The following is a 23,268-nucleotide window of genomic DNA, read 5'->3' as shown; positions in this document are numbered from 1 at the left end:
CTGGATTTATATAATAATCCAACATACTGTTTCAAACTCAGAGTCCTTGATGGCTTTAAATGCATTGGTCACAAACTCCATGTGGAAACACTGGCAAGCAAACTCTCCTCTCTGTTTTTCGGATGTCATTCTGCACAAAGCTTCCGTGATAGCCACTTGCAAATCATAATCTGTAACAGTAATTATTAATTATTATTGACGATAACATAAGCTATATAAACATTTACAGGCTTATGGTGCAAAAACTATACCCGTAGTGACAATAACAAGCTCCTATATTATATATAATAATATATATATATAATATATATATATATATATTATATAGACAGGTTCGATTTCATTAACCGCGACAGTTATCACTACTTTTTTTACTATCTGTACTTAAGCTGAATTTCTGAGACTGGTTTGTACCTCAGAATCTATACAGACAAATATAAAAACCATAATATTTCTCTTAGCACTATTAGATATTGTATAGAAGTAAAGGTTTCCCCCAGAAACACAATTATATGGAAATTTAGATCAATTGGAAAAACTTTATCAGTTGGACAAACTTTAACATTCTATATCAATAGAACAACTTACCTCCAGCATCTAAAAGTTGTTTACCCATTGCTGGCCTAAACATAACAATAAAATGAGAAATGCATTATTAAAACGGAAAAAAGGGACAAATCACATCTGTTACAGGGACAATTAAATAATTCCAACAAAATATGTGATTTTCCTCCAAGACGCAAAACCCAAAGCACACAAAACCTCTCAGACAATTGTTTTTAAATTCTGACAACGGACTTTGGTGCTGCCTCACTAAAAGCAGTCAGACTGAATGAAAACATAAAATAAGCAGAGATTATGCTTTATATTTGGTTACTTCAGAAGATTTATATTGCCCATTTCACAATTCACTGGGTTCATTCACACAATACAAGGACCTAAAGGGGGAGATAACACAAATTAAAGTATAGTGTATAATAGACAAAAAATATTTACATGGCAGACATGACCTCATCAGTACAAAGAATCTTTTTCCTGAGGTCTCGGGGCATTTTATCCAGCAGCGTGTTTAGTTTCCGCACCACCTACAAATATACAAATGTGTAAGCGTCAAGTTGCCGGCCATGACATATTTTGGAATAAAAATTAATTCACATTAAAAGGGAGACTTGAATTTAGACAGGTTAAAGGTGCTGTTCCACTTAGGCACAATATGAATTGAGCTCTCTAATATGTTAAGCAAATAAAGCTAAGCAGCCCTTCATTTCATTCTTTCCTCTGAATGTTTCATCACATAAAAGGAACATGGAATCATTAAAAAGCCTTCTTTCAGTTCCTCTGACAACAATCTGAGCAAAGATGCCTACGTCTATGAAGGTGTCCTGATAAAATGTAATATTTCATCAAAGGCAATGGACTAGAAGAATTTGAAGTACTGGTATTGTACTAAGTCATTTTTAGAAGTGAACAAGTAAAACAATATTTACCTCCTGTTTAATAAAAATAGCAATTTCTGTGTCAGCTAGTAAAGAACACGCCAGCCAAATAAAATTTTCAAGGACTTGTATTTTGCCTGTGTAAAGACAAAACAAAATAGATAAGGAACTGTGACTACAAAGAATGATGCTGCTTGCAGATTATGTGAAAACCATTGGTTTACTTACCATCGTTACTGTGGTTATGAATTACCTGAAATGTAAGAATTTAAAAAGAAAATGCTTTATTATATAAAGATGATGTAGTTCTGGTAAACCAATACAAGGGTATTTGCATGCATACTGACTGCAATAGGGGTACAAGTCTGAGGAGATTTACATGCATCTGTTATGGAACCAAAATATATCAGCAAGAAACGCTTATTGCTTTAATGAAAATAAGCTGGCTTCGACCAATATAAAGGGTCACACCTCCCTCAGGGATGTGGGAGACACAAGCTGCAGTTTCAGTTTGACTTATATCAGTTTCTGCAATTATACGGTTGACCTAGAGAATGCTAACATAATCTTTTTTGCAGCTGGCTGCCGTCCAACTATATCATTTGCATATAACGGTAGCTTGTTTACAACCCCTATCATATATAAACTTTGTACAATTTTCTGCCTTGTTCCGCATAGTTTCAGGATTAACCACATAACACGATTTATGTAACCTGACGCCCCTCTATATAAACTATAGTGTAAACGTAATAAAGCAGAGTGATTTTGGACCGGACCCAGAGTGTGTCGTGTGTCTTATTTCTCTCTCCGTGCACGTACATTTATATTCACATAATTTGGAGCAGTTCAACAATTGAAGAAAGGCTTTATTGGAAAGCATCCAAAACAGTTGGTGCCCAACGTGGGGCTCGAGGAAGCCGTACCCGTCGGAGGTCCCTCCCGGGGAGAGTTCACGCCGTGAGCTGACGATTGGACCCTGGGACTGCAGCCCAGTTACGAGGTAAGATCGTTTCTTATCTACCTTGTGTGTCTCTCGTTACTCACGTGTGTATTCGGAGGAGCGAACTCAGGTGATTGACGCACCCTCGAGAGGCAATAAAAGAACCCCATGTAAATATACTGTTGTAGTCACTTGTTGAACTGTGGTGCCTCCCTTTTCTGGCAAGCACACTGTAGTGGGAAGGAATCGGTAAAGTGTTGCAAGTCTACACCGGATCAACCCAGTTGCTCTGATCCCCAGACGGTGCCGTAAGACTAACACTATTTTGGACAGCCCAGTCGCCTGTCCCCAGTGCATAATATTACTACAGTGTGTGTGTGTGCCTCGTATCAGCAGGTTTCGGACGGTTGCGGACAAGGACAAGGTTACAATATCGTTGCGGAATGGGGAACGATAACAGCGTTCCAAGTGGGTTTTGTACGCCCTCCCAACTAGTTGCCGACAGACGAGGGAAAAGGTACATTAAGCAGTTATCTAAGTTGGAAAAACGATACAAAATACCCAAAGGAGGAACCTTATCTTGTGCAAAGGCTCCATGGATTAAAAACGTTATTAAAAAAACCTCACTGGACTGTACATCTAACCCCTGATAGAAGAACCAGATACAGACTTTGTGTACTAAAAAAAAAATAAACTTAACTTTTTAAATAGCTTTGAAATATATTTGTAAAAATGTTTTTTTTATTGTTTATTACTATTAAAATTATTATTATATACGCATTTCAGAAACTTGTATAAACCTTCTCTTTCCGTAGTTCTGTTCTTCTTCGGTTATAAAACTTGCTACAAATATTTCAAAAGGCACACATCTTGTCAATAAGATAGAGGACTTCTGATCTATGCTCCAATGGTTATGACCAGCAATGCACGTACATTGGACACATATTTAAAACAAGTTAATGTGGAATATGGTCAGTAATTATTGCCCATGGGGTTCATTTAAGTTTTTAGGCCACAGGTCTACGTTAACCTTGCCATAGTCAATATGTTTAACACTTAGTTAAAGCGGTTTACCCTTAGCATACCATAACAACATCAAAGAAATCTTCAGTGAGGTTGATTAAGGAATCGTTTTTCTCTTTTCCGCCATGTGCCAGGATGTTCCTGATCTTTTCAAACCAAAGAACCATGTAAAAAAAAAAAATATATATATATATATCATTACCTGAATGTCAGTGAAATCTGTAATGTTATAAATCACAACAGGTTAGTGAAAGAGAGTTTAGGTAACTAATGTAATGAACACCCATTAAACACTTATCTTTTCGATGATGCCTTGCTTTAATGATGCACTCAGCCACTCTTCGCCATTTGATGTCATATATTTGCCAAACTTACAAATAACATTAAGGACGGTTGAAACAGTCTTCACTTCTTGACGATCAAGTTCCTGAGACAATAGATCATAAAAACTGTAAATGATTTGAAATCCATTTCACATCGGGAATAAACACTTCAACATTACAAATGATCTAGCCCTTCTCAAATACAGCAGAGAAAGAATGTGAGCTTAGACCGATACTGTTACTTATCTCTTAGATACAATGCATAAGGAGTAAGATATTTAGAAAAATACTAATCAAATAACTAATTTTTCATGTACAGAGCCAGAAGAGCTACACAAACAATGTAAAATGGGATGAAGACAGCCCTCTAAAAAAACAATGCATATGGAAGAAGTTTGTATGTACTTTCATACGCATTGTTCAAATTGAATAAAGGGAAACAAGGATACTTACCTGAATCTGCAGCCCTGCTTCTGCAGAGGCCCTCCTTCTCCAGGACTTAAGCAGCCAATCAGTGACAGGAAAGCGCTTCTACTGAAATTAATAGAAGCACTTTCCATGCATGTGGGTCTAAACAGATCCCTGTCCGCTGTCATAGCCAGTGCTGGAGCTGACTAGAGATGTGATCAGCCGGACATATTTTCTCTATGGAAAATAGCTGGGGGATAAGGACAAAATGCATATGGGGATGGGGGGTGCAGACAACACCCTCTCAGTTATAATATGCATTACAGTACATACGATGACTGGAGTGCCCCTTTAATACTTAATTTAGAAGCAAAGTGCATAAAATGTAGGCACCCTGACGATCAGTCTGTGGAGTTTCGCTGTCAGCTGCTTGCTGCATTTCTGGGAACTTGGCTCCTTCTGTAGAAACTCTTCCAGGGGATCGAAATCGTGTCTTCTGAGCGCTTGGTCAATAAACGTCTCTAACTAAAAAAAAGACAACAAAAACCTCTTCATCAAAATGCAGGAATTAGTATTTTCTTAGAATGCTGTCATTACATCACGCGTACCTGCGTGTCTCCTTTAGGCGCCATGTTCAGAGTCTCACTGACGACCAAGAGCTAAAGGAAATCTGTATATAAACATAAAGTTATTGATTAGTTCTGGAAATAGGGACCTACCCCATATACGCCACCCACCACGGCTCCTGTCACTAACCCCACACTCCCATCACTAACTCCACCCCCAACGGCTTGTCACCACTCCATCTCCACAGTCTGTCACTAACCCTACTGTCCCAATGGCATCTGTCATTAACCCCAACTATCCATTGGCTCCTGTCATTAACTACATCCTCCGATTGGCTCCTGTTACTAACCTCATCCTCCCATTGGTTCCTGTCATTAACCCCATCCTCCCATTGGCTCCTGTCATTACCCCCATTGGCTCCTGTCATTAATCCCATCCTCCCATTGGCTCCTGCCACTAACTCCCAATGGCTCCTGTCATTAACCCCAACCTTCTATTGGCTCCTGTCATTAACTCCATCCTCACATTGGCTCCTGTTACTAACCTCATCCTCCCATTGGGTCCTGTCATTAACCCCATCCTCCCATTGGCTCCTGACACTTACCCCAGCCTCACATTGGCTCCTGTCACTAACCTTACCTCCCCAATGGCTCCTGTCATTAACCCCATCCTCTCAATGGCTCCTGTTATTAACCCCATCCTCCCATTGGCTCCTGTCACTAACCCCCAATGGCTCCTGTCATTAACCCCATCCTCCCATTGGCTCCTGTCATTAATCCCATCCTCCTAATGGCTCCTGTCACTAACTCCATCCTCCCAGTGGCTCCTGTCACAAACCCTGGGCTGTGTCCCCTGTTACTAACCTCCAACACCAATGCCTCTTGTCACGAACCCCATACCCATCCCAATGGCTCCTGTCACTAAGCCAACCCATACAATGGCACCTATCATAAATCCCACCCACAGTGGCTCCTCTCGCTAACCCCCATCAGTGGCTCCTGACCCTCATCATTGCCCCTGTCACTGATGTGTCTCACGTTATAGTCACCTCACAGCCTCTCATCTGGGCCGAACTGCGCAATTTCCCGCCACTAGTTTTGACTGAACAACTGCCACGCACTTGGCCTTTTCGTCACGTGACAACGCTCTTCATCTCCGAGGACAGCCAATGAGGCGCTGAGACAACGAACAGCCAATGAGGTGATTAGACTTAGGACAGTCAACGAGGTTCCGAGAATAAGGACAGACGACGAGGTGGGGAGATCAACAACAAATTAAATGCGGAGCCTATAAACAGCCAATGAGGTACTAGGACGTTGAGGAGCCAATGAAGTGCTGAGACTATGATCAGCCAATGAGGTGCTGAGATTATATTAATATCGGAATTGAAGGAGTAGGAGGCGGCTGCTTTCTGCCATGTGTGTCCAAAGAGCAATGAGGGACGTAGGCCTAGAACCCAGTGCCAGTGCCAGTGCCAGTGCCAGGGCCACAAGGGCCACACCCGGAACCAAAACCAACCAGGCATGTGGTTGAATGAGGTACATGTTAATAAACTCTGTCATGTTAATAACAGGGTAATTGTGTAGTGCTGAGCCATATGCATAGTGATGTTATTACACAGTGATGTTATTAGCTGTATGTTACGTGTTCCCTATATGCAGTAAGTTATTTAAGTGTGTCAGCGGGGCAGGTGCGGGCCCCTGTGGGCCGCTGTGATACTTTGCACTGATATCAACCACCATGGCCCAGGTTCAAAGCTGAGGCCACATAAGTCTCTAGAACACATTTGTGTGGTGGCTCCAGAGCCTCATTAAGACCACCTGCATGGGGGGTATATTAATGGACGCCGTCATACCTAGTTCTAGATGAGAAGAAATCATTTTTTTCCCATTACGTTCTGGGAACAGGAGAACCATGCGACGCATTCTTACCGTGACCTTCTCAGATTGAGGTTGAATCAATGAGTATAAGAAGTAAGTGATACGGTATCCTTAACGCTAAGGGTTAAATACACAATGACAGGTCTGAACACACAACTTTGCTTTATTTTGTCAGCGTGAAAATCCTGCATCGCAGATATTTCTGACCCCCCCCCCCCTGTCATTTGCTGGAAAAATACAACATTCACAAAACAATTAGAACGGCAGATAAATCACTCCAGGTGTGTAAATGCCAAAAATAAAACGCCTAGTTTTATGCCCAGTTTTTTGGTAAAAAAAAAATCACAAAAAGGGATTATGATGAACTGTAATTGGGTTATAGATTTTCCAGGAACAGGGCCTGAGGTTAGGACAATATCAGGCATATGTAGGTAGGTAGGATTGCCAGATCTGTCCGTATGTACAGCTACACGGATCTCCTGTATGTACAGCTACACGGATCTCCTGTGATCCCACAGTATAACAGTCTGTATGTACAGCTACACGGATCTCCTGTGAGTTCACAGTGCGTCAGTCTGAATGTACAGCTACACAGATCTCCTGTATGTACAGCTACACAGATCTGTATGTACAGCTACACAGATCTCCTGTATGTACAGCTACACAGATCTCCTGTATGTACAGCTACACAGATCTGTATGTACAGCTACACAGATCTCCTGTATGTACAGCTACACAGACCTCCTGTATGTACAGCTACACAGATCTCCTCTATGTACAGCTGCACGGATCTCCTGTGATCCCACAGTATAACAGTCTGAATGTACAGCTACACGGATCTCCTTTGAGCTAAAAGTATAACAGTCTGTATGTACAGCTACACAGATCTCCTGTTTGTACAGCTACACGAATGTCCTGTGCGGTAACAGTATATCAGTCAGTATGTACAGCTACACGGATCTCCTGTGAGCTCACAGTGTATCAGTCTGTATGTACAGCTACACGGATCTCCTGTGAGCTAAAAATATAACAGTCTGTATGTACAGCTACACAGATCTCCTGTATGTACAGCTACACGAATGTCCTGTGCGGTAACAGTATATCAGTCAGTATGTACAGCTACACGGATGTCCTGTGAGCTCACAGTGTATCAGTCTGTATGTACAGCTACACGGATCTCCTGTGAGCTAAAAGTATAACAGTCTGTATGTACAGCTACACAGATCTCCTGTATGTACAGCTACACGAATGTCCTGTGCGGTAACAGTATATCAGTCAGTATGTACAGCTACACGGATGTCCTGTGAGCTCACAGTGTATCAGTCTGTATGTACAGCTATACGGATCTCCTGTATGTACAGCTACATGGATCTCCTGTATGTACAGCTACATGGATCTCCTGTATGTACAGCTACACGGATCTCCTGTATGTACAGCTACACGGATCTCCTGTATGTACAGCTACACAGATCTCCTGTATGTACAGCTACACGGATCTCCTGTATGTACAGCTACATGGATCTCCTGTATGTAGAGCTACACGGATCTCCTGTATGTACAACTACACGGATCTCCTGTATGTACAACTACACGGATCTCCTGTATGTACAGCTACATGGATCCCCGTATCAGTGATTGTATTCGGAACTATTTCCTGATTGGAAATGTATTTTCCCGGCTGGCACTCAGGTAAACGCGTTAGTCTGTAGCCCTTATGCGTACTTAATACTGATATTTTGAAACACACTGCAATACTGACTACCAAACATTCCTGAGTACAAAATGTAAAAAAAACTTCAACGGACCATTATAAATTAGATTTGTCTTTAAATCAACCATTTTTGCATAAAAAGGTACCTCAAATGACATAATCTTTCATACTGTGCTATTCATAGTTTGTAAATTATTGGGGTCGAGGACCTCTTTAAGTTTTAAATATATTTTTTCAGCCCAAATATAGGCCAAACCTGAAAATTTTAAAGCAATTTTTCATAATTTTCTTTTTAAATTAAAAATAATAAAGAATTGGCTTTAAAATTGGTTCCAAAGTTGCATATTATTTTTGCATTATATAAATCCGATGCCTTTTCTTTTCTCAGGGGGCTGGAGAATGCAATCTTCTAGCAGTCGGTTACCCCGGTAACTGCCCCCCGAAGGGAATTTTTTCACCTCAGTCGGGTGCGTGACGGCCACGAGTGCTGGTAAACAGTTAATATAGAATGCAGGATATCCCAGAAGTCCATGTTTTTGTGGCTCCTAAAGGTTAATGAGGGGCATTCGACTTTTTTATACAGAAGGACTTATTTCTAACCAAGTTGTCCAAAAATGTGTAGTTTTACCGCCAAGTATTAGTATTAACTGTTTGTCAACCACATTGTGAACCTTGCAGCCGATGGGTATCCAATAAATACGGTTAATCTGAGTACTCCCTTGCCATTTTAGAAGTATGCCGGGGGGGGGGGAGTTCCTGAGAACCCCATTCTTAAAAATTATAAAACATTAAATACCTCAGTGTTCCTCGGAGGTCACCTTCAATTCCATGCCCGGGGCATATTAAGGCAACACAAGAGGGAACTTTAAATAAATTCACTTTTACGTCAGTGTGCTCCACGACTAAACAGAAGCATTCACCGTGTCGGCAGATGTTCACCTTTTGGCACGAGTGCTGCATGTGCTAGATTTAAAACACAATGCCGCGCAGGTGCTTTCAGACTGAAAGCTCTAGAATCGTGACCTTTCATGTCTTTGTGTTCCGTGTCCCCACCCCCGACACATTGTTCATTTCTGGAAAACATTTCACTCCATTTTTTTTTTATTTTAGATAAAGTGAATCCAGCTCTGCTCGCTGTCTTTAGGCATTTTCAGAGAGTGGCTCCTGTACGTGAAGCTGTAGTTTTTGCCCCGGTTGTTATCCCAGTATTCTTTTCCGTTAACCTGGTACTTGACGGCAAAGTGTACGGCCGAGCAGATGTGCTGCAAATACGGGGGAAGCGGCAGAACGAATGAAAATACATCGGACTCCGGGTCGCTGGATTTGTCGCTGCTTTGCCAAAGGGCGTGTGCTTCGTAGTGAGTCTTCCAATCGGTGAAGGAATATCTAACGCAGACCAACTTTTCAAAAGCCAAGTTGAGAACTCGGATGGTGCCCGAAATCCCCAGCTCCACCGAGCTGGTGACCTGTTCCAAACAGACGCAGTCCTGCTGCAGCCTGCGCCAGAAATCCCTGCCGTCCGACGGCAGCTGGAAATCCGGCTCCAAGTATAGGATGGAGAAGTCCAGATCCTGACTGCAACACAAGTCCGAGTTGATTGACAGCCTGGAGAGGACATGCAGGGGGATGGACGGGTAGTCGCCAGCATTGAAAACCTTGATCTCGGCCAGCTCCAAACCAAGGGAGTCTGCAAACCTCACTTTATGGCATCCAGGCCGGCATTTAGCGGCACTTCTCCTTTCGGGAGAGCAGGGAAGTGATTTGGTTCTCCGACGCATTATTGGCCGGAGTTCTGGATCGCAGCTGTTGCTTACTGTGCTTTGCGTTCGGGGAAGCTGTCGGAAGGCATGCTGATTTTTGGCGATCCCGCCGGCCGATCCTCGACCACCAAATCCCTCGGCCAGTTGCGCGTTCTGATACAGGTTATTGATGTAGCTCAGGCTGCGTGGAATACACTGTTCGACCTGTTCTTTAAAGCTGCGCGGCAGCGACAGAGGATGTATTGCATAGGACATTGCGATAAACTGGTGGGAATTCAGTATTTAGAAGACGTTCTGATTCTGCTCCGGTAACTATAGTCGGCTCATGTCCTCAACACTGTATCGTCCGCTGCCCAGGTCAGTTAGGATGTCTGCAAAAAGCCCCATTAAAGGACACGGGTAGCTTAGCCCACCTTTACCTGCCCAGGCAGGAGCCCGTCTGTTGTAATGACAGCTGACCACCCCCGATGTGGCTTAATGTCTCCGCAGCCGAGACCTTCCTGATGTGAGCTTTGCGAGAGGACAGAGCATTTGACGCTGAGCTTATCGGCGCATGCATTGAGTGCTCCAGAGAATCCTGGAAGAGGCTGTTGAGACAGCAATAGCTTCCAACAGCCTGGTGACAATACGCTGTTCCTGAGTCCGCATTTCCTATCACAACAGAAGCGAACGGCTGTGGGAATTGGTGTCAGATGTCAGCGTTGGAACACCCTCTCTTCTGATTGGAGCAGGGACCTGTCTATCACCACATGCTGGCCATGCCCCTTTAGGTTTTAGGAAGCTGCTTGTCACAGCTTCAGGAAGAGATTGATGCCTTTCGAGCACAAGACAGGGCTGTGCAAAAATAGAAACGGTCTTTAAGGAGACAGACATAAAACGTCAAGATGGCTGGAGATAAACTAAAGAATCAGCACAATCTTCAGTCATTCTATGTGTTTTATGCCAGCGGCATACATAAGGGTTAACTCCAGTCCATTGTGTTACATTTATATAACGCCAGCAGATTCTGTAGCGCTGTGAAGACTAACAATAACCTTAAAACAAAACAAAATACAATCTGACAATGAGATTACAAATAGGGAAGCGTGCCCTGATCCCAGGAGTTTACAATCTATTATTATTTATGTTAATGGTACATGGTATGATATATGTTTTCCCTTGTGTGTAGTGATCCCGGACACAAAACAGGCACCGGCAGCTGCATCCCATGTGGCCGCATAATCCCAGTGACATTTTCTTTACACGTATTCATAGCACTTGAGAATGCGGCGCCGTGCGCTTTAGCAGGTTCACACTCGGGTGATCCCGATTGTGCGAGCTTTGACCCATGATGCTTTGCAAACGCTATGACAAAGGCTGGATAGGAGGAGCTGTGGACGAATTTTACCAGTGACATCAAAGCAAACAGTACCAGGGAGACCGTAGCCAAAGGAAAAGAGACGTCCGCTGGGAAAAGAGACGTCCGCTGTGCAGATCAGAATACGTACAGCATCAGCAAATTGGCCGGGGTGACCCCCCATCTCTGGAATTATCCATGCAGGGTGGATGACCGGCACGGATCTGTCCTTTTTTCAGGTTGCTGCGTTACGTCGGGCTGATTTTCTTTTTATTTAACCCCTACAGTGCTGCTGCGGTGTCAAACATGATGTCACTGTGGTACCCGACGAGATAAATCGAGTAACAGATGTACGCGTCTTATATGTCGTAGGGAGATTTCTGTATGATGCGTCTCCTGGAGAGGATGGGATCTAATCCGTATACATTTAGGATTTTGGCTATTTACAAAAGCAGTTTTGTAAATAACTTGCAACGTTTTCTCGCTACTCTTCCCTCTCAATATTGTTTTACTGTTTTCTCTCTCCCTCTGTTCCAAAATGCTTTAATTGTTTGCTTAAATGTAATATACCGGTGCAAAAATACCAAGATAAAAAGGTGTTGGCTTCAGTCACGAATTATTATTCTAAGCAACAGAAGAGGCGTTTTAAATGTTTCTCCCCAAGTACCTGAGTTAAAATCCGGATTTCTGTTTCTTGATTCCTTTAATTCTGCTTTTAATTAAAAAAGGGATCTGTTTTCAGTTCAATTATCCAGACTCTGGAACGTCTTAAGATTCTACTCCAAGCCATTCCTTATTTTAGTTGCCAAAAACTCTTTTTTCTCTTCTTTTTTTTCTTACACTGTGCCTCTGGATCCAGCAAGAAAGATATGGTTCATAGATTTCTGGTGGGCCTCACGGGATAAAGGTAATGTAGGGAACCTTTACTTTACTGAGAGGGTGGTAGATAAGCTGTACAGCCTCCCAGCAAGGGTGGTAGAGGCTACTACAGCATAGGGATTTAAACATGCATGGGATAGACATACGGCTCCTGAATCTAAGACGAGACCAACGACTGATTAAGGTCTTTACAGCAGGGAAAACGGACAAACTAGACGGGGCCGATCTGCCCGCAAATTTAGGATGGAGAGCTGGAAAATTAAACTGCATCGTGTACGCCCTGCTTTGCACTGAACATAGAAAGTGTTTGGTATTGTCACGGCCCCAGCGGTTAGACCTCCCGGGCAGCAGCCGCGAGGTAGGGGGAGACCCCCCGCTTCGGTCCGGCGGCCGCAGCTGCCGCAAAGAAAGGGGAGACCCCCCGCTTCGGACCGGCAGCAGCAACCGCCGCGGAGAAGGGGGAGACCCCCCGCCTCTGCACGGCAGCCCCAGCCGCAACTGCCGCGAGGAAGAGGGAGACCCCCTGCCCCCGCACGGCAGCCACAGCCACCGCGCAGAAGAGGACGACCTCCCTCATCTACCCAGCAGCCGCAGCCACCACGGAGAAGGGGGAGACCTCCCGCTTCTACACAGCAGCCGCAGCTGCCGCGAGGAAGAGGGAGACCACCTACCTGCACGAGATCCTCCCAGCAGCTGCAGCCGGGAGAAGCGTCCTTCTCTGGAGTCCGGACTCGCTCTTCTGTACGCCACCTAGTGGCGCCGGCAGGTACTACCCCAACCTATATGGGAAGATTGAGGAATCGCCAACCACAAGATGGCCGCACAGGAAGTGACATAACGGCACCTTGAACTTTTGGCGGGAGATCTCCAATTAGTGCCTACTTCCTGTGCCTATTTAAGAGGCTTCAGAACTCTGAGACTTTGCCTTCTGATGGTCGTCTATGCCTTGTGCTAGCACCCAGATAGCGTTTACCTGCTTGATTCCTGTATTTGACCTCGGCTTGCTCCTTGACTATCCTGATCTCTGGTATCCTGACCTCGGCTTGTTCATTGACTATCCTGCTCTCCGGTATCCTGACCTCGGCTCTCTGGACTATTCCTGCCAGTCCTACCTGACTACGGGTCTTCTCTGTACGCTGTGTCGTGACAGGTATGAAATTATGTTTATTTCTCTCTTCTGGTTGCAGAAAAGGACTCGATACGTCAGGCTTGATGAGAACGACTTGATGAAATCCCGCAGAATGTAATCACCAGAGGTAAACGCGCCATTCGTCTCTCCCGGGACTTTTCTTTTCACCGAGCCGTTTTAACATCCTTAGATGTTTTACCACCCGACTTCACAAACACCTATCAACAACAAAAGCGTAAGCATTTTTTTTGTTTGTTTTGTTTTGGGTTTTTTTTTTAACCAAAAAAAGGATATTCCTCTAAATAGAATTTCCATTTTAGATGATCTTGAAAGCGAATGAATTTCAGTGTAAACTGTCTGCCGTGAAAAAGAAATACTCGGACGATATGCTGCAACCAGTAAGGTACAGTAATGTTTAACCCTTTCTTAGCCAGAGACCCTCGTTATTATACTTGGAATCATCATAATTAGAGATGGCAAGGTCTGGGGGGAAAATAGAAAAATTGATAAATAATATGTTTACGACACAGCATTCCAGCTATATTACATGAAGATCTTTATGAAAGACGCACAAAAAATGCCAGCTCCTTCAAATCCGATTGGGCGACTGTCAGGGCCGGCCCAAGACATTGTGCTGCCTGGGGCGAAGTGTGAAGTGCTGCCCCCCCCCCCCCGTATGTGTGGTTTATAGTCCCCCCCTCCTGTATGTGTGGTGTACAGCCCTCTCTATAATGAAATCAGCAATTGTGTTTGATAAACTCTGAAGAACCAATTTAAGTTTCCTTTTTCATAATATATTCAGATTGAAATAGAGTAAATAACACGATACCTTCACTTTTCCTCACACTGATTTCTGGAGTTTTGTCCTTTGAAGTGACTAGAAATTCAGGAAGGTGTTTTATCTCTGGATAAATAAAAATTACAAAGTTCTATTTATCCCTACAGTAAGTAAAGTGCCAGGGAACAGATAACCAAACACACACCAGGACAGGCTCAGCCACACCGACACCCAAACACACACCAGGACAGGCTCTGCCACCGACACCCAAACACACACACACCAGGACAGGCACTGACACCCAGACAAACACACCGGGACAGGCTCTCCCACACTGACACCCAGACAAACACACCAGGACAGACTCTGCCATACTGACACCCACACACACACCAAGACAGGCTCTGCCACACCGACCCCCAAACACACACACCAGGACAGGCTCAGCCACATCAGGATGGGATAAGCTACTAAGAGCATAAAAAAATGCTTTCGACATTGCTGCTTGTTGTGTGTTTGCCACCTTTGTGTATCTGTGCCCCCAGCCAGGCCCCTTTGTGCATTTTGCCCCAACACACCCCTGTCTATTGATTTATTTGATGCCCCCAGCCAGCCCCCCACCCTTGTGTTTTGACCCCCGCCTTTTGCACTGGTTAATTGTAATGCCCCCCCTTACCCATGTGTATTACCCCCCCTCCCCTTTGTGTATAGATTGTCCTAATCACCCTGTTGTGTACTTATGTCCCCAGCCACCTTCTAGGGCAGGGGCGTCCAAGTTTTTTCTGCAGTGGGCTACTTCATCAGAATTGTATACGTGCGCGGGCCGCACTCATTTTTCACTGTGAGAAAATATGGCCTTTAATAAAATATGCAGATTAAAATAAAGTAAATAACACAAAACCTTTACTTTTCCTCTCACTGATTTCTGGGCCTAGAAAATTTTGTGACTACAAATTCAGGATTCAGGATAATAAAAAATGAAATAGTTCTATTTATTCTAGGGATCCACCAAAATGAAAATTCTGGACCAAAACATTCACGGTTCACTTAGCCAAAACCGAAAATGACCCCCCACCTTTAAAAATAACAATAAAATAATAATAAAAACAAAAAAAAATAGCAATATGACTTGGCATGATAGGACTGTGCTTGCTGTTAGCAATCACACTCCTATCATGCCAAGTCAGCCAGTACATGCTGGTACAGGGTGGCTGTAAGTGATGTGCAGACCCCATACTGCTGGCAGCATCAATACACAAGGGGGTCCCAACATGCGACGTTGGGTGGCTTCCTTGTATTCCAGCCCGTCCGCCAGGATTCGGGTCAATGGGATGCTCACTGAATCCTTTCCCATCACGAACGGAACTAGGCAGGGCTGTCCGCTGTCTCCTCTGCTTTTTATATTGTCCCTGGAGCCCTTTTTGGAATCTGTACGGCGGAACACTGATATTCGGGGACTCCGGGTTGGAACGGCTACGCACAAAATTTTGGGCTATGCGGACGATTTGCTCTTTGCGATTACGCAACCGCAGTTGTCTCTCCCGATTATTCTCCGGGAATTCTGGGACTATGGCGAACTGGCGAATTTAAAAATCAATAACTCCAAGTCTGAAATCCTTAATATTAATCTCTCTGACGCAACTGCTACACTCTTGAGTTCTAGTTTCCCCTTCAGGTGGTGTAGGGAGAAGATGCGTTATCTGGGTGTCTGGCTCGCAAATGATATGTCCGCTCTCTATCGCCATAATTTCGCCCCGCTACTGGTTGCGATCCAAAAAGACCTCAATGGGTGGGCCCCCCAGCATATCTCGTGGTTCAGGAGAATCAATGCGATTAAGATGAATATCATGCCTCGGCTTCTATTCCTTTTTCAGTCGCTCCCGATTGCGATTCCCTTGGCCTTTTTTTACCTCTGTGAGGTCCATGTTTCTAAGATTCATCTGGATGCGGAAGCAGTCCAGAATCAAATTTACCACACTGTGTAGGACGAAACGATGTGGCGGGGCTGGTCTTCCTAACCCTCGCTTGTATTACCAGGCGTGTCATCTTCTCAGGGCTTTGGAGTGGTCCCATCGACCTCTCCATAAGCTTTGGGTGGATATTGAGTCTGCGGCGATTACACTGCCGCTGCATCACCTTTTATGGCTGCCTCGCCATCATTCCCGAGCTCAAGCCCGCGGCCACCCATTTGTGTCCGCTACACTGCAAGTTTTGCATTCTTTACACTTGACACACGCTTTAACGACGTATCCTTCACCCTTGTTGCCGATTCGGAACAACCCTGACTTTCCTTCGGGACAAGGGGCAGGCCCCTTTCTCTCGACTTCACTGACAGATAAAGCCCAGATCTCTATGTTTTTGGTTGACGGCAAGTTGCGCCCCCTGACGGACATTGTGGTGGACAGACTACCTACCGCTTTAGATAAATTTCATTACCTTCAACTGAAGAGTTATCTCGCTACGATCCCTCGGAGGTGGACTCTGACTAGGGAACTTACTTGCTTTGAACTCCTCTGTACTGGGTCTTCCCTGCCTGCCCATGGCATCTCGCTGTTGTATCAGCTTCTATTACAGTCCATGACCGCCGTCCCTCTGCACTTTCAGGGCTATTGGGAACAGGCTTTGCAGGTTTCTTTGAGCCCCCAGGAGTGGGAAAAGATTTTCCTTCTTACACACAAATGCTCACGTAGTACGAAGTTGCAGGAGACTTCATATAAGCTTCTAGCTCGCTGGTACCGGACCCCTGTGGCGATTCATGGCGCCTTCCCAGACGTGCCCGATACCTGTTGGAGATGCATGGCGGGGGTGGGTACGCTGCTACATATTTGGTGGGAGTGTCCGAGGATAGTTCCCTTCTGGCGATAGATTCACGCACTTCTGCCGAGATTCACGGATTACTCAATTCCGTTTTCCCCTGCCACCTTCCTTCTACATAATACCTCCAGTTCGATCTCCAGTTATAGGAAGTCGGTAGTGCCTCATCTTTTTAATGCTGCAAAAGCATTAATACCCCTTCATTGGAAGGACCCCGTACCTCCTTCCTTCAAGGAATGGATTGTGAAAGTGGAAAGCATTAGAACATTGGAGGAACTAACTATGTCTTCTGATGATCAGACTGTGAAGTATAATAGGACGTGGTATTACTGGTTGGAGTATGTTGCAAGCCCTGATGCACGGTCCATACTGGGGATCTAGGTGTGGGCGTGGTGCTTCGGGTGCTGTTGGAGAGGCTCCCCCCCCCTTTATTTTTTTTTTTCTCTTCTCTTCTTTCTTCTCTTTACCTACTCTTCCGCTACTCCGTACTGCCCTGTTTCCCTGTTCCTTTCCCCTCCCTGTAGCCCCTTGTCCTACCCTTTTTGTTTCCCGTTTGTGCTGCCCTTTACGTTGGTCAAATCACTCCATGCTGCTGCCAGTTTCGGGTGGTACTTTGATTACAGATGCAGACACGCACTGTTGAACTTTTGTACCTGTACTTTTGGTACTTTCTGTAAATCTCTTATGTGACAGTATTATATTCTGCCAGTTCCGCTGCGTCGGGACTTATGTTTCCCTTCCCCTTCCCTTTTATGGTGTGTTGTATGTCTCCTCTACCCTATCCCCATTTCCTGTTCTACTTGTATGAAAAATTAATAAAAATATATTTACAATACACAAGGGGGACAGCTAGCTAGGTTTCAGCATGTACTGGCTGACTTGGCATGATAGGAGTGTGATTGCTAACAGCAATCACAGTCCCATCATGCCTAGGTTCCAGCACTTACACATCCAACCAGTAAATGCTGGAACCTAGGCATGATGGGACTGTGATTGCTGTTAGCAATCACACTCCTATCATGCCAAGTCAGCTGGTACAGGGTGGCTGTAAGTGATGTGCAGACCCCATACTGCTGGCAGCATCAATACACAAGGGGGGCAGCTAGCTAGGTTTCAGCATGTACTGGCTGACTTGGCATGATAGGAGTGTGATTGCTAACAGCAATCAGTCCCATCATGTCTAGGTTCCAGCCCTTACACATCCTTGCTATCACACACACACACGCACACTCATTCATTCATTCATTCATATACTCATTCATTCACAGATTCATTCCCTCAATCACGCATACTCATTCAAACACCCTCCCCACCCCCTTACTTGCACTCGAGGTGCGGCCGCATGTTGGACGCCCCTGCTCTAGGGGCATGAATATGTCTCTCCATGACTCCATCCCTCCGTCTATCACCTCAATTATTTTTTTTTTTAAAAATACTTACTTTTTCTGCTGGCTTTCTTCCATTGACGTGCTCTTCTCCCTCGAGATCTTCTCCTTGTCACGCGGTCACAAGCAACTGTTCTGCGTGAGCCCGCCCCCTTGAGCATCTTCAAGGGGGCGGGACGAAGAGCCGAACTGATCGGCATGCAGGCAAGCCGACCGCTTTCAAATAATTAAACGGAGGCGGTTTTACATCTGTTTTAAAACCGATAGCCGCATCGGATGCGGAAAAAAACGGCGCTTGGGGCGGCAAAGTGCCGCCTCTTCAAAAGTGCCGCCTGGGGCAATTGCCCCAGTCTGCTCCATGGTAGGACCGGCCCTGGCGACTGTGATCTCTCTCCCCGTCCAATCCATGCAGGAGGATTAGAGGCGATCTTTTGGGGTTTTTTTATGGTTTCTTCCATCTTGTTGCATTTTAGGGAAAGGGGTGGGGGATTACCTGTTCTCATGTAGAGTTGAAATGTTCTTAACGTATACAAACCTCGTTGTTCCATTTGCAACAAAAAATACAGTTTTAAAAAGCACATTTAGTTAATAATTTACAGAATAAGCTGTACTTTTATTTCAAGCATTTTATATACGCCACATTCCATGTTCCCAGTGTAACAAAATCATTTTAAATTTGTAAAACACTCTACTCTGCATTTTTTATTTTTTTTTTTCTGAAATTTCAGTTTTTTCCAGAAAAAAAGGATGTTTTCCATTTTTTTTCCAATGGCTTCAAAATTCTGGGAAATTTTACATCTCTATTTGTGATAGAAGCAGGGATGCCCTCATCGGAGACCCTTTTCACAGCTGTAATCGGAGATACAGACCTATTGTGTTGAACCCACAGGCAAAATAATGAATTTTGTGGGCGCATTAAAAATGCATGCTACAGCGGCAACCTGATAGTATCTTTATTTGTGTTAGAGATAACAGCCATATTTAAAAATTTCCTAAAAAAATCCACGGCAAATTTCTCTGATGATTATGTCTGTTTGGTTATAGAATTCGGAATATCTGCCAACCCAATGATGAAGCGCAGAAGGGGAAAAAGGCATCGTTACAGGGAGGTTATTCCAGCAAAAGGTTGGATACAGACGCTGTGGGTTCTGTTAACGGTTTGGGAGGGGAGTTCAAAATCACGCAATCCGTTTGTTCAAACATAGAGCCAAAGTCAGCATGGACCCTCCAACATAAAAGGGCCACGGCAAGTATCAGCAGCTCTCAATCTAAACTCGAGCCGCCGGAGGACTTCTTCCTGGACTTGGAATCATTACGTTTCGTACGAGAAGACGAGGACAGCGCAAGCGACCTCTCAGACTCTGAACGGATTCCCATTCCATCGTCTCCTTTGGCACCCCCAAAGCTCAACCTCAAGGCAGAGCAAATTGCCCCAGGGTATTTTGATGACCACCTGGACTCTAAAGGGGCAGATTATAACTATCCCGATGTCCTGCCTCCTCCTTTTAGCTCTTGGAATCTGCCCCAGCTGGCGGCTTTCGTTAACGCAGAAGGGAAACATACGATGCCCCCGGCGGCGTCCGGCTTTCCAGGGAGATACATTGACCGCCTTCTCCAGTTAGAGTGGCTTCAGATGCAAACGGTAGAGGCTGAAAAAAGTAAAGCCTGCAAATCAAGGCCTCAGACTGCCCCCAGGATGCCCCTTAATGAAAAAACCCCGGGGCGAATAAAACCATGGTGCAACTCATTGCCTATAAAGCAATCATCTCACCCGGATGATTCTAAAAGTACTAAGGGTCCAGAGTACAACTGTCACAAAAAATACCCCTGCCATGATGTCCCCACGCAGAGCGGCGCCCGTAGATCCAGTACTATGGTGGGATTATCTGCGGTTCAGAAACAGACCCAAGACGGCAGGTTCGTCACCAAGAAAAGACAGAGCGGAAGCCACCAGCATGCAAAAGACTTGGCGGCAGTGGGAAATAAGCCTAAAATCCAAAGTTTTGGTAATATTAGACCGACGAAACTCACGTCTGCTGCAGAAAGCACCACAAAGCTTATTAAATCCACTAGTAATATCAGGACTAACGGATCATCCTCCATAAAGCACGCTACCGACAAACAGTCTGGGGGGGAACGCAAATTAAAATCCGGATCGGTCAAACTGACTTCTAATAAAGAAAAAACAAGTCAGTGAGACGGGATCCATTAAATACCAGATACGTTAATTTATTTCATAATAATTAGCACAAAACCATCTCTTTCGATCAGGGAATTTACCAAAAGATTCTAGAACGATCAAGAATAATATTTTTTTAAGCAAAGCCTGCTGATTGTTGTCTTATTGTTAGATTGGCCATAACTAGTGGTGCGCGGGTCCTCGTTTAGGTTATCTGGCTACAACTTGAAATAATTACAGCTTTAAATATAAAATTGGGGAATTTGCGTAGATCACAAACGTTTATTGACGGGTTATTACTTTTTATTCATACTTGTTATTCATACCATGGGTCACAAACCTTCCAGAATTTTCTGTAAAGGTTTCTAGTTACCATCGCTGCTTTGCCGGGAATTTGCTTAGGATACAAAGTAATGCTAACGGGACTTGCATTCTCCTATTAAATCAGTAATATCCTCCATGGCTACTCTCCGATACGGCTGTTCTTGTGGAAAAAAATTACTTTTTAATGATATACATTTGTATGTATATACCGTAATATGTGTGTGCGGAAGGAATTAAAATTATTGGGTCCCAGGACACATTTTTTTTTTGTCTGTGCCTATAGGAATTAATGTTGCGTTTATGGTATATGTATTTCTCACACTGTCAGCATCTTGTGATCGACCCACTAAACGGTGCGTGAAGGGGCAGCAAGAGGTCTGGGGTCCATGGGTGACAGCTCTAAATTCCACTTGGAGTTATTGTAAATGAACTAAAAAGCATTCTTATCTTTATGATAATGGTAGCGACCATATTACAAACCTGTAACAAAATTAACCCTTTTCATTGACATGCTTCTCAGCATATGCATAGTTTGTGAAATATCCATCTTAAAGCACTTTTTACCACTTTAATTTCCATTTGCTGTCTCGACCATCGCATTCATCATTAGCTTGCTTCCAATCTTCCAGTTCCATGCACATTTTGCCACACATGCCAGTTGTATCCTCTTTTCAGAGATGATTTCCCTGGAGAACAGTCACAATTTTGCTTCCATCTGATCAATTAGTTCTATACACTGCCAGCGCAACTCGTTATATTCTATTTAATCCACAATAATAATAATGAAATTTTTTTTTTCGGTATCTCTGTATAAACTGATTATTCATCCCTTCTTTTTTCGTGATTATGACCACAAGGTGGCGCCGTCACCCTCTGCCAGCACCTTCTTACCCGTATTCTGTTGGTCCAAAGCCATCGCCTTACGCTTATTAATATAAAACTAGCATGAAACTCTAGATTTGTTTCCACCGATAGTTAAAAATATAACAATAATGACTTTTTTTTTAAAGTATTGAAAGATAGTAATCACGTCGCCTGTTACAGTTTGATTACGTAAATCACCGTTGAATCTTTGATTACTGAAATGAACATTTGCTTTACAGTACACATTTTTCTTCTTATCCCAACAGGTCCAGTAGCTTTGGTGTTTGTTGAGTAATTAACCCTAAAGTTGATTGGAGGATTCCCTACCAAAGATTTGAGGCACATCGGTCAAGAGCAGTTAACATGTTAATGTTCCTAAACAAACGCCTACATGTGCCATATGTGATTTATTAGCCTAAAGATTCTCACGATGCGGTTTATATGTATACAAGTTATTTTATGTCAGACCAGAGACAACCTGAGATACCAAGGCTGGTTCAGTTTGCCCGGCGGCAGTTTACGACTATCTGGAGGAGACTATGGCTTCTGGCATATCAAAGAAACTTTAAATGTTCAGGTTTCCGTGATGGACACGGACATGTCTGCACGCTACCCAAAGGGAGCACTTAAGATGAGAATTTATTGAGTGACTGCCGACGACAACCCAGTTACTCCCTTGTATTCTCTTTAACCAAAAGCTGGTAATCCCGGTTGATCTCATGGTAATCTAGCACGTTCATTTCTGTCGATCAAAAAACTCAGTTGAGCAACTCTTCTCTGTTCTGTATCTACACCTTCTCCTGGTCTTCATTCTGTCCTGTTGGGGTGTTGTAACAAGTTGTCGGTTGGTGAAATCCAATGGTTTCCTTTATGGAACACTGTGACGTTCTCATCCTGTAATAGGTCATCATTTTGTAGAGTTCTAGACTCTTGATGAGTTTATATGTTTAAGTGTTTTTTTTATCTTCAGCAGGAGCTTCATGTCAAAATATTCATGCATTCTATATAACTATTAGAAAACCCTTTTGTGATTATGTTACAGGCAGAAATGTCCTTGTTTTCAATAAAAACAGCGAATGACCCCAAACGTTTTAATAGTAGTATATACTATATATATATATCTTAATGAGATGTTAAATTGTTCCAATCAGGCAGGAAGATGATTGGAGAAGGGAAACAATTTCCGACCCTTTTGACATTAACGTCGTAATGTGATTATCTTTTTAGGGTAGGATATATCTAACCATTTCTGGAATTATCTATTTTACATTTCTCTTATATCTATTTATATGTAACCCTTACTCATGTTTCTAAATGTTTATTAGCCACGTCCTGCAGCAAACCTGGTGGCCCAAATGTGACAAAATCCGGCATGTCCCATGGATGTCCACCAAGCCCTGTCCTGGGTACTGGTCTCTGTATACGCACAATTTGGCAGAGACTGGCCAAGGGAGAGTTAAGATGCCTTTGTGAGCACAGTCAGCCTGCTTGGAGTGCACTCCGTAGTTGAAGGGGTTAAGGGGTGTGTGGAA

At 43.9% G+C, this 23,268-nt stretch overlaps 2 protein-coding genes across 2 annotated transcripts in view; one reads left to right on the top strand and one right to left on the bottom strand.

Annotated features, from left to right (window-relative positions):
* Positions 1-9,394: 9,394 nt before the first annotated feature.
* Positions 9,395-10,303, bottom strand: LOC149279271 (protein phosphatase 1 regulatory subunit 3D-like). Its single transcript, XM_089501387.1, has one exon. It carries the CDS (start codon positions 10,301-10,303, stop codon positions 9,395-9,397), a length of 909 nt encoding a protein of 302 aa, XP_089357513.1.
* A 6,963-nt stretch (positions 10,304-17,266) lies between these two features.
* Positions 17,267-23,268, top strand: part of LOC149279270 (cadherin-like protein 26) — a 36,764-nt gene continuing 30,762 nt past the window's right edge. Inside the window, exons 1-2 of the mRNA XM_089501386.1 lie at positions 17,267-17,322; positions 19,414-20,011. Of these exons, the coding sequence (XP_089357512.1) occupies positions 17,267-17,322; positions 19,414-20,011 (654 nt within the window). The remainder of the gene's footprint in view (positions 17,323-19,413; positions 20,012-23,268) is intronic.

The sequence above is a fragment of the Sceloporus occidentalis genome, unplaced genomic scaffold (genome assembly GCF_023333645.1).
Source record: "Sceloporus occidentalis isolate IW3139 unplaced genomic scaffold, rSceOcc1.0.p SCAF_173, whole genome shotgun sequence".
NCBI classification, from domain to species: Eukaryota; Metazoa; Chordata; class Lepidosauria; order Squamata; family Phrynosomatidae; genus Sceloporus; species Sceloporus occidentalis.
This window is presented reverse-complemented; position numbering and strand designations above follow the sequence as displayed.

Coding starts and splice junctions, on each gene's coding strand:
- LOC149279271 (XM_089501387.1), bottom strand. CDS start 10,303: ATGTCCTATGCAATACATCCTCTGTCGCTGCCGCGCAGCTTTAAAGAA.